This window comes from Sphaerodactylus townsendi, linkage group LG03 (assembly GCF_021028975.2).
Source record: "Sphaerodactylus townsendi isolate TG3544 linkage group LG03, MPM_Stown_v2.3, whole genome shotgun sequence".
NCBI classification, from domain to species: Eukaryota; Metazoa; Chordata; class Lepidosauria; order Squamata; family Sphaerodactylidae; genus Sphaerodactylus; species Sphaerodactylus townsendi.
Genome location: NC_059427.1, coordinates 102,181,697 through 102,194,001, shown reverse-complemented (window position 1 = coordinate 102,194,001; position 12,305 = coordinate 102,181,697). Strand labels below are relative to the sequence as shown.

The 12,305-nt window shown below is 38.9% G+C and overlaps 1 protein-coding gene across 1 annotated transcript in view; it reads left to right on the top strand.

Moving 5' to 3' along the window:
• TENM2 (teneurin transmembrane protein 2) overlaps nucleotides 1-12,305 on the top strand; it is a 1,113,792-nt gene that overhangs the window by 1,030,126 nt on the left and 71,361 nt on the right. The window contains exons 18-19 of the mRNA XM_048487386.1: nucleotides 9,241-9,451; nucleotides 10,085-10,094. Coding sequence (XP_048343343.1) covers nucleotides 9,241-9,451; nucleotides 10,085-10,094 — 221 coding nt within the window. The remainder of the gene's footprint in view (nucleotides 1-9,240; nucleotides 9,452-10,084; nucleotides 10,095-12,305) is intronic.

Below are 12,305 nucleotides of genomic sequence, written 5' to 3'. Positions count from 1 at the left end.
CTCTCCCTCCTTCCTACTCTCTCACTGAGCAAAAATAGAGTAAAAAATTCTAGTATGGTTAGGGGAAGAACTAAATACCAACAACCCCAAATATGTTTAAAGTGATGCTTGTTTCTGATCTTGTGAGGATCAGGTTCAGACTATTTTCATTTAAAAATATCTTTAATACAATGGGGTTTTTAATAAAATAATTTTACAAAGGAAGCTGCCTAATTAAAAGATAGGATTTTCCTGGGGCCAGCTCCCTGGTAAAGCCTTTCATTCCACTGTACTTTTTGGGTTTTAGAAGAATGTTTGAAGTCCATTAATTTACTCTTTGCATCATCCTTTAAAACTTAATCCCCTTTCTAATCAAGCCCTCAGTAGTTTAAATAACTGTTAAGTATCTTTGTTGGGGATTATGAACAGTTATTCAAGATTATATGATGAATCTAATACTCATAGGATTGTGATTAAAATCTATAAATCTCCCTAAATGGCACATATAACCATTTAAAATACCATAGACTTAATTCAGAGAGTTAAAGTATTTGAACATAAGAACTAAGAGGTGACAAGAGGGTAAAAGTTATTTTCAACTACATACTCTTTCTGAATTTCCTATATTAAAGGCAACACTTGAATTGCTTGCAAACCTTAAGAGCTGTGAGAGTACATAGATTCACAAACTGTTCTGCCTCAGTGCTTTTAGTTTGGTGCATCTGTGTTCCTTCTTAGTACTAAAAACTTATTTCAGCACAGCCTGTCTGAACAATTTCAGAATTCCTTGGCAGTTTTTATTTGTGATCCAAAAGAATGACACTATTCACTCGCATAAAATATATTTCTATATACCTAGTTGCACTCTTGCTTTAGATTGGGTAACAAATGTAGGGTCAATAAAAGGACTCCTGTGTTAATGTCAAATGCAAGACAGTTATAGGAATACCCACTGAAGCCCCCAACATTAATATTTCAGAAGTAGGATATTTAAACACATAGTAAGAATAATTCTGCTGGCTTAGACAAAGGGTCCATCATTTAGTCTACTTTCCAACTGTGGGTAACTGCATTCCTTTAAGAAACCTATAAGCAGTGCCTGAACCACCTGGACGCTATTCAACCACCTGATCCAGATATCACAACAAACTGATTAATTCTAAACTAGCAAAGCTTCAATCTCAGTGCAGTACACAAATTCAAATTTTATGTCATTTTCATTCCCTTCAATTGTAGCTTGGTAGGATTATAAATAAAACAAAAATGAGAGGATACAATAAAACAATAAATACTAAGATCATTTAAAACATATATGCAAGAAATCTGGCTACAGTTCCTGGCCAGCCAACAATATCATTTGAAAATAATAATTTCAAAATAATATAATTACCGGAGTTCAAGAAAGCAAAGTTAATAAGAGATCCCAGTATATCATACCTAGCTACTGTAAGTGGAGGACAGTGTAATGCACATGTGAGGTGGTCTCAATAGCTTCACAAGAGCAGTTTCTTTCGGTCCAGGGAATAATTTTAAGCTTCCCTGTGTATTTATCAGTTGGAAATGAATTACATCTTGCCAGAAAAATGAAACCTCTATGTTTGGGATTTTTAAAATATTAACCAAATAATTAGCAATCATAAAGAGTTGTAGGGAAAGAATGCAAAGGATGCCATTTCCTATATGAATGTTGATAACCCAGACCAATCATATGACAGAATTATTTCTAATGTAGTTTTCAATAGGTTTTCTGAATAATAATTAAAGAAGTTATCATATAGTGAAAACCCCAGTTCACACAGTTTATAGTATAGGATAGCAGGCAGGATCTTTGAGTTATATAGTTTGAGCAGTACCAAAGAAGACTGTCCATCTTTTGTAAACTAAAATTTCTTCACAGATAGACAGAAGCTGAAAGCTATTTATAATATGTGTCAATGCCTTCCCCATGTCATTAGAGCATCGAAATAAATACCCAAATATTAATAAGGCCATATTTTTATTTATTTATTAAATTTATATATCTCTGGGCTCCAAGCAGCATGCAGACATATTTAACAACATTTTAACAGAATGTATACTAACAACTTATCAGTAAAACAAGAGCTCAGATGGCAGATAACATAGACCTATGAAAAGCACATATCCCATGTCAGTACTCAGAAAGACTGTCCGAACATGGCGGAAAGGACAAGAGGAGACAATGCAGAGTGACAGTAGCACATTGGTGGGTAGTGGTTGGGATGCCAGTGTCATGAGCCAGTCTCTGGGAGACAAGGAATTTGGTGTGAAGCCTGAAGGCAATGTGGACCAGGAGCTAAAGACAACAAAGCTAGCTCCAAGCCTTTCCCTGCCAGCCAGAGCAAGCAGCAGAGGCAGAGCCTGTTGCCGTGCAGCTGGGCGAGCCATCAATTACATCAGATGAGCTGTGTAATGAGCCAGCTGCATGAAAAAGACAAAGGTGGCAGCTAAGTGCTAAAAGGAGTCATTTGCAGGACCCTAGCCTCATTAGCAAGGATCTCCCATATAAATCCTGTCTTCGGCTTGGCTCTGTCTGGGTACAGTGAGTGTATTTCACTGGAATACTCCATGCGCCACATTCCCCACTTCACACCTTATATCTTCGTGCCTAGCCAGGCTGCCTGCTTGAACTCCTGGATTTGCTTGGCTCTGGACTGTGTGACTATGCATTTGCTTGCCACCTGCTTTGACCTTCAGATTATAACATGCTGTAAATTTTAAGCCATTCTTCCACAATATCTCCCACTGTTCCATCTGAATATCATGGCCAACATTTCTAGACCATTTATCAGATAGTGGCTCCATTGGTCCATTTCAGGTCAGGAACATGACAGACAGAAGGCTTTCCAGCTCACTGTGATCCCAATATGAATTGAGACCCTGTGTGCTTTAGAATAAGTTTCAGAAATAGCTGCAGACTCCAAGCACAAAATTCCTAACACACATCTGGTTTGACATAAATTGGAACAGGCCCAGAAACAGTTTAGGGCAGTGATGGCGAACCTTTGGCACTCCAGATGTTATGGACTACAATTCCCATCAGTCCCTGCCAGCATGGCCAATTGGGACTGATGGGAATTGTAGTCCATAACATCTGGAGTGCCAAAGGTTCACCACCACGGGTTTAGGGTATGGTTAGGCCCTCTAATTTATTGCCATAAAGCAGGAATAAAACTATATATATATAGAAAGAAATACAACTTCAGCTGTGTGCCAGTTCAAAGACATGTGAATGAGCTTCAACGTTATATGCCTTTTCCTCCCCTATTCCATGCTTTTTGGTGGTCAGCAAACTAGTTTGCTATTTTCTCCAAATCGGAAAAAGGCATTGGCTCTTTTCCAATGGAAGAAGCTCCTTCAATCAGAAAGGAGTTTGGGAATGGAAAATAACATATTGTATAGTTTTGGTTGTGAGGTTGGACACAAACTGTAGTGTACCAGTTCAGATGCAACTTCAACCAGAAGTACAATAACACGCAAGAGTTTGGATTCTGGGTTGTACAGGTGTGAGAATTGTGGATCTTTCCCACCTTCTTCTCTCCATTGGAGACTTTCATGGTCCTGGAAAAGTGTGTTGCCATAGTTGAGGGATTTGCATACCCTAATAGCTACAGAGGTCATGCAGATGAGTGAAAAGGAGGAAGAGGGCAAAATCATTCCTTCCTTTTTCTTCCCTGGGTGGAATTCTGTTCCTACAATAGGCAAAAAGAGCAAGCTTGTTCCCTCCCCCCTTCCCACTACAGCCATTCAACCAATTCAGCTATTAGTATATGTGAGTCCCTCCACCCCAGCAAAGTTTGCTAGGTTCTGAAAGGGCTCCTTGGGGGAAGGGGGAAGAGATCCCAGATATCAGCTGCTTCCAGTAGCAATTCATGGGATCCAAGCCAAAGGCATCAGAGTACCCATGAGCCTAAAATTTGTATCCCTCCCTTCCTCCAGGATGTAAGGTAGCATGCATGTTCTCCCCCTTGCCATTTTCTTCCATAGCAGTCCTGTGAAGTAGGTTAGGATGAGAAAGAATGATTGGCCCAGAGTCACCCAGTCTGCTTCATGGCTGTGTGAAGATAGTGCATTGCTAAACTTTCTAGTGATTAGATTGTTGGACTAGTACTAGACAGGGCTCAAATTCAAATGTCCACTCTGCCATGAAGATTACTGGGTCACCTTGGACAGTTAATTGATCTCAGTTTAACCTACCTCACAAAGGAGATAACTATGGTGGAGGAATGATGGGATCTGATCTGGGTTCCATTGCCAGAATTTTTCTCTTCTAAAGCCTCACTGGGAAAAAGCTTGTGGCTTTTACCTAAAAAAATATCAGGGAATTTTCGCATAGAAGACTTATTATGTTGCAGCATCTATGTGTGATTAGCTCTATTTTTGACTGACGCAACAGAGTGAGAGAAACCTGTCTGTGGCTCCAAAGAAAGTTTTCGACAGATCGGGGGTGGGGGATCACTTGTACAACACATTGTTCAGAACAGTGCGTTTGTCCTATTTATTTATTGGAATGTAAAGATGTGTTTTTGAGTGTCTTAGAACAAAATCATCTCTGAATTAAGGGAGAAAACATGATTGGGTAAGGGGAAAAAATTGGAGAGAAAAAGTGAAATTTGCCCTTACAATAATTATTTCGACAAGCTTTGCTTTTAAAGAGCTGTGAATCCTGTGATTTGATATTTCATCAGGCTCGTGACATTTAAGATAATACAAGTATTTCACAGCACAAAAGCAAATCATGTAATTTAGCTTGCCTCATCAAGCTTTGCCTCAGCAGGAGTCTCTAATTCAGCTCAGACAAAAGATTTATAAGTTTCTCAATACAAATGCCCACAATGCCACAGGAGACCAAAAAAAAGGCTCCCCAGAGTCAATACAATGGACCTGGTGCTCACAGTCATCTTTAGAATAGCTGCTATAATAAACAACTGGAATTTGTTATTGATAGTTTTAAATATATATCACACATATAGGCATCTGCAGCAAGCTTAGCTCTTTTTAAAAGCCACTATTTGTTCACATTGCTTGCTTGTGTAACTTAAGAAAATGTTCTGTGTACTTGCAACAATACATATACATTTTATCTATCTATCTATCTATCTATCTATCTATCTATCTATCTATCTATCTATCTATCTATCTATCTATCTATCTATCTATCTATAACCCCCGAAGGATTCTAGAAGTAATAATATTGATTCTGACAGTGACTCAGTTGGATGAGCAACAGCACTGCAGCCAACTTGATTCTAATTTTTCCAGGGTGAATATGGTACCTGGGGCAAGCTCTGAAACTATGCCCCTACCTCTTCCCTGCGTGCCCCATTTCCCCCAATAATAGGTATTAGAAAAATTTAACCAACTGATCTTGGAGGAGATCAGAGTGTACTAGACTAGAATGGTACTGTCCTGGTACTGATGGTGCCCTGGAAGCAGTGCTCCATGTAGTCATGCACTGGTGACATCTTGCCCATGTTCATGTCACTCAGTAGCACCACCTCGCCATCAGACTTCATGCTGCCTGGCCATTGCAGCCCCTCTGCAGTCACCAAGCACAAGTATACAGGGACTCCTGGATGGTGAAGGCTTTCTCTAGTCTTGACTTCTTTATGGATGTCTGGAAAGGGAAAGAGCAAGGTGGGAGGGTCCTTAAAAGGCCTCATCACCCACCCCAGGATGCAAGTTGGGTGAATGAACACATCCAAAACCTAGGGCACCTGGGAGATGGCAGGGCAGTAGAAGGGGAGCTCAGGTGCTCCACAGGTGGTGGCCACTCCAGGGCTTGGAAGATGGGAGGTCTCCCAAAGAGGCATTTAGGATGAGTGTATCTGGAGAGGTGGGTAGGCAACACAGAGGGGAAGATGTGAAGAGCCAAAATGTGCCCCCCACAATCTGTTCTGGGCCCAGCCCATTTTCTGAGGCTGCAGTGCAACTTGGCCAGACCTGTGCTGTCTCCATCCTTTTCCCTGTAACTGCTGAGGCTTGTTCTTGCTGCTGGGGCTCTTCTGCCTTTTCTCTTCAGTCTCTCTTGGCCCATAGCTTCATGGAGGACCCTGCTCCTGCCAGTAAGTCCACAGGCAGGGCTGCCAGTTGTGGGGTGTAAGGTCCCTCTAGGTGAGTGTCTGTGACAAGCAGAGGGGTGGAATAGGTTGTCTGGCACTGGGAGGCAGCCCCATCCCTGAACAGAATATGTGCAGTTTGCAAGATGGCAGTGCGGTGGCAGTATGCAGTTTGGCATTGGGAAGGGTACTTACTTTATAGGAACAGAGCACAATAGCAAAGTATGAGCTGATTTGCAGTCAAGAGATGAAGGAAAGCCTGAAAAAGTTCAAGTCAGCTCTTTTGATTGGCACACGATGGAGGTCAAGGTGAATATGAGACTAGCAGCTCCTCCTGTGTTAGAAGAAGAGGAGGAATGGAAGGAATGACAGACACTTGATTGGTCCATTGGAGCAAGAATGGCTGTGAATGAATCGTTGATAAAGAAGGGAATGAGGGCAGCTTCTGTCCATAGTTCACAGTATTTTACTGGATTCAGATTTATAGTAATTTAGCCATGGTACCTGTTCCATTGTGTTGAAACTGAAATGACCCACTTTTCACTGTGGGCCAAACTGCCCATGATGCAATAAATCCATAATGAGATGTCACACACTTTTGAGATTAAAAAGCAGCTGTGGAGTGGCCCAAACTGGATCAGAAAACAGAAATGAGGGTTGACCCTCTACCCGATGCTTTCTCCAGATAGAATTCATACCGCAGAACTACTAATAGCCACATTGCCAGAGGGAGGAGAGATATGGCTATTTTCTTTTTTCATGTCATATACTCTTTTTCATGTCATTTTCTTTTTCACATACTCTTTTTCCCTGAAAGATGTGCTTGGACGCCAGTGCCTACCAAGTTCTGTCCCCAAGGCACTAGGACCCAGTCGGAGCATTCCAGAGGAAATGGTGGATTAATATACAATTATACTGTCATCTTCCAGTGGAAAAGAGTACAGTACCAGCTATGAACAATTTATATATGTATCTATAAAGGAATCTTAGACTTGAAAATCTTAGATTTTCAAAGATTCTTAATACTTTCAAGATTCTTAATACTTTCAAAGATTCTTAATACTGTTAATGGTAGATCTCAATACATTTCCCTGTGAACTATGTTCTATGGAAAGTCTGTGGGAAATAGACTTCTGTGCTCTTTGGATGTATTATTTTAAAGTTATTTGTACTCTCCTCCTGTGTACTTTAGAAAAGTTCCATTCATCTCACATACTGCCACAGATATTTTACTGTATGCTTTAGGAGAGCTTCATATGTTTCTGAAACATGGTAAGGGTTATTTAAATGGAGAGATACTAGTGAGCATGCTAGTGGAACTGGGAAATTAAACCTATTACAGTTTTTAGTGTGGTTCCTTTTTTCAGCCTATGAACCTTATGTGTGTGTACTATTTTTATGTACACATGGGCGTATATTTCCATTACATATTGATGGTATGATATCCATGTGTCTCGCTGGTATTGAATGGAGACATTTCTAACCCCCCTAGGTCTTGAACTGGCACTTCAGAAGGGTTTGATTGCCTTCTTGATTGTTTGCGAGATAACTATAAGATTGGCAGTGACAGGGTAATTTACTGAAGATTGCAATGTCAGGCTATATCCAACAGGCCTCGCAGGCATGAAGATGTTATTCTCATGACTGACAGCCCACTGGGAGATTGGTGTGCCAATTTAAAGTTCATGGTGTCGTCAAAAGTGTTCAACTGTTGCAGCCTGTAATCATGTGTTTTGATGAGGCCATTATAAGCATAACATATGCTACCTCAACAACAAAAAAATTTAAAAATCAAGAGCTTTAGCAGGTAAATATAAATTTGTAGGAATGTTTATTCCGTGTCCTGTCTTTTTAATTTATAAATATTCTCTGACAGTTGCCTGAACTGTGCAACAAAAAAACATTTTTGGTTTTCAGTGGTGGATGTGTCACAAGCCCAGAGAGAATAGGAGGCTGAAAAAAGTATTGTTGAATTATTATGTGAGCCCAATTATGTGCTGACATTGACTGTATGATTATGTGCCATGGATGGAAAGAAAGAAAGAAAGAAAGAAAGAAAGAAAGAAAGAAAGAAAGAAAGAAAGAAAGAAAGAAAGAAAGAAAGAAAGAAAGAAAGAAAGAAAGAAAGAAAGAAAGAAAGAAAGAAAGAAAGAAAGAAAGAAAGAAAGAAAGAAAGAAAGAAAGAAAGAAATTCTTTACTAGTTCCATAATGGAACAGAGCTTCAATATTAATAGGGATCCACATGTAAACCGGGTGCTAACCTAAAAATCCATAGCTGAAGGAACAAGGGAATTAATGTAACTTACAGCTTTTATTTGGATTTGGAGGGGAAATAGAACCAACTTTACAGCTGCTGCTGTTTCATTTTTAATTTGGAGATAACATTGACTATAAGTAATGCTTTGATATGGTAGTGGGGCAAAAAATGTCTGCAATATAGCCCTTGAAACTCAAACATTGTAAAAATTCCCAAGCTGAGAGACAGCAACTTAGAAGTCCTCTCCATGTCCCCTTGGAAACATGATTTGGTCTGCTTAAGAGAACATTCTTAATCAATTTCAAAGGTCATGGTGCAGGCAATCTCCTAAAACTAAATCCTTGTAGTTTGTACATTAGTGTCAGCACATTTGTATAGCTAATATATATTCAATGTGTTGGATCCCACAGAACACTTTCACTTGCACTTGAACTTTTCTGCAAGTGGAGAAACAAAAGTAATTGCAAGGAGCCCTTGCACTAAGTCAGCTGTGTCTCAACTTCCATTTCTGATTGCTCAAGAGATAGTTCAAAGTATATTTTAGCACCCACTGCTTCCCATAATAAAATCACATCATGCCTTCCAAATGGATCAATGTCTGAATCAGACAGCCTGTCGGTTTTTATACACAACAACACTGATTGGAAATAAAAGATCAGTGCTTGTTGTTAAAAGTAGCTCCTGCACAATGCATTTCTCAAACAACAGATGTACATGAACTGTTAACTACAACTTCTCTTCAGCTATTGCATAACAGGATCCAATCCAATGTGTACATGATCTTAATACTTGTTTTTTCTGTGATCAGCAAATACAGGTATGTTATAAAGAAAACATTGTGATAGTTGTGGATTATGAAATCATTGGGGACAATTTCAAACACCAGATTTTTCAGAACATAGCCTATGTATTCTTCTTCCTTTCAGATGGTCTCGTTGACTGCTTGGATCCAGACTGCTGCCTCCAATCAACATGTCAGAATAGCTTGCTCTGCCGTGGCTCACGTGACCCTTTAGATATCATTCAGCAAAGTCACCCTGGTTCACCAGCTGTAAAGTCATTCTATGATCGCATCAAACCCTTAGTTGGGAAAGACAGCACTCATATAATACCAGGAGAAAACCCCTTCAACAGCAGGTAACATGGAAAAACATGTTTTTGATAACACAAAGGCACTTCTTGTGGAACTTGTAATAATAGTTTAACAAAAGGTGCTATTTTCAATGGTAATACTTTTCCCATGCCAAGGTAAAATCTGGTTGTGGGTTTTTCAAAGATGCTGTGTTTTGCCAGGATGCTGGTGTTCCATTCTTGCTCCATATGGGCCAAGTCCAGCACTGGATTCTGTGCAGTGTGTGTGTATGTGAGAGAGAGATTGAGAGAGAGAGTGCATAATCCTACATTCATAATTTTAAAAAGTAGTGATTTAGCAATGGCAGCTGCCTATGTACTGGCTTTCAGATGATCTCTGTTAATGCAACGTGGTTAAGACAAATATTAGAAATACATCTCTGAAAAAATGGGAGAAGAGATTTTGCTTATTTCATCTATTGTTTCAAACTTGCAGCTTTTTTCTTTTGGTTGCACTGATACTGTCTATATATAATCCGAAATATATATATATATAATCTGATAACCTATATGTGTGTGTGTGTGTGTGTGTGTGTGTGTGTGTGTGTGTGTGTGTGTGTGTGTGTGTCTATATATAATCCGATACTGTCTATATGTTATCTGTAATTTGTTTATATGTTCTGTTGTTTTTCTGTGCAGTCAAATATTGGTAAAATCCAAATTCAGGTATATTGCAGCACATTTTCAGGATACCCAAAAAATTCTGAATTCCTATACCAATACAGCTTTTTTCCACAGGCATTCAAGAACTTTTGGCTCCATTATACTCTGTGGGGAATATTTTTCCAGGGCTCTGAGGGGGGCTGTTTTTAAGATAAAAGCACCAAATTTGCAGCATAGCTCCTCATGACTCTCCTTACAAGAACCCCTGAGTTTGGTAAAGATTGAATTCAGGGGTTAAATTTTATGGACCCCCTAAGAGGGTGCCCCTATGATGTTCTATTGCTTCCATTGGAGGAAAAATGGGGACTACAATACAGCTATGCTATTTTTGGACTTTTTTCAGTTTGGCTTAGTTGAATGCACACCCCTATTTTCCCACCAGCAATCTCAATCCTAAATAGTAAAATAAAATATGAGTTTATTCAATCAGGCAATTAATCAATTAAAACTGAATGAAAACAGTTTTAATGAAAAATAATTATTTGCATTTAAAAGTTGCAGAGACTTTTTTTTAACCAGATATCATTTTAGAAGAGGGATCATCCATGGGAGAGAAAAGGGTCAGTGCTTTTTCTGAGATTACCCCAACCATGTTCATTTTTTGTATGTCCTTGTACTCAGAAGAATTTTTAATCAATAAAACAGTTCTCAGTCATTCTAACTCAATGACTAAGCATCGCAAACCAATGTTAAATAATGTTCATATCTCATGAATGTTTTAAGGGTCATGGACAACAAAGGAAATAGAATTATTATTCTGATCCCCACTATATACCTCTTGTATGTCCAAAAGTAAGGCTTAAAGAATGCATTTCCGCTTTAGTATAATGAGGAATACACTGTTGCCAACGTTAATGATTTCATCACTAAATTAAAATATGTTAAAATGCATTCTATAGAATTGTTTAAAATACTTATTTATATAGATAAGAATATGCTTAAAGATATTTCATATCATCAGAATTCTTGTATTTTGAAAGTTCAGCTGAATTCTAGAAAAGTTTTCTTCTGAGTTCCACTAGATTCAGTAGAGTTTATTCCCAGGTAGGTAATCATAGGATGGCATCTTTTAATTCCAAAATCCGGACCAGTCTCAGGCATTATTTGCTTTATTAGTAGGTAGAATGGGGGGAAAGGACAGTAAGCCTCATCTTCCCAGAAGTAATGTCGTGTTTTACAATGTTCTTTCTTTAAACTATTAAATGCTCAATCTCCCAGGTCCCATTGCTACTAAATTCCCTACTAAATTCGGGGTAATTCATTAAATGAGTTTGCCCACTTATCTTGATTTTCTTGGGTTAGACATCCTTTTTCTTCTTTATCAACCACGATGTGTATATTTTCACGGTGTAGCATTCTCTCTAGTGGTTTCTCTGATCTTTCTACCATCTGGAGTCTGAATGTGTGCTGAGTTTTCTGTCACTGCTTCCATTTAACACTCTCCAAAAGAGCCACTCAACTTCCTGCACCTTCTTTCACTGACAGTAGATTCTATTATTGCTATCAAATCAATCCAAAGAGCAGCTAAACTTGAATCCCTTTTCATAGGCCATGATCTGCCTGTACAGAATATTGGCCCTCTAAACAGCTTTAACAGGAGAAGGGATTTCTGAGTTATGTGGTTGAATTTTACTGCTAGCCAGGATCTCTGTTCATCCTCTGGGGCAAATATTGATTCTGGTCAAGAATCTGTCTTCATATTCTTGCTGTGATGATAAGCAGCACAGGATCATTAGCCAATGTTTTAAATCTCTTGACCTTGATCTCTCCCCCCTCCTTTTATTACCATAATTAGAACCATTTTGAAGCCTTTCTCATATGTGTGCACTAATTATTACACATTACAAACTAAACATTTATGCATGTGCTAAGCTAGTGTGTATGATAGTAATTAGTGCATACTCATAAGAAATATGAAGCATAAATATGATTGGCTCCATTATTGCCTTTCTGTTGGCATAAATGATGTATCTGTCATAGAAGTGGTCATTTTCAGTTAAGCACTTCATTGGTGTTCAGCATAACTTTCTGTTATAGGAAGGGAACAAAATCATCAGGAAGGGGAGTTTTGTCCCAATCATCATCCTCAGCACAGTACACCAACATAAATAAACTACTCCTGTGGTCAGATGGGACTGGTGAAGATATGGGAATGAAAGAAAGATCTGCAATCATAGACTTCTCAATAATGCTTTCC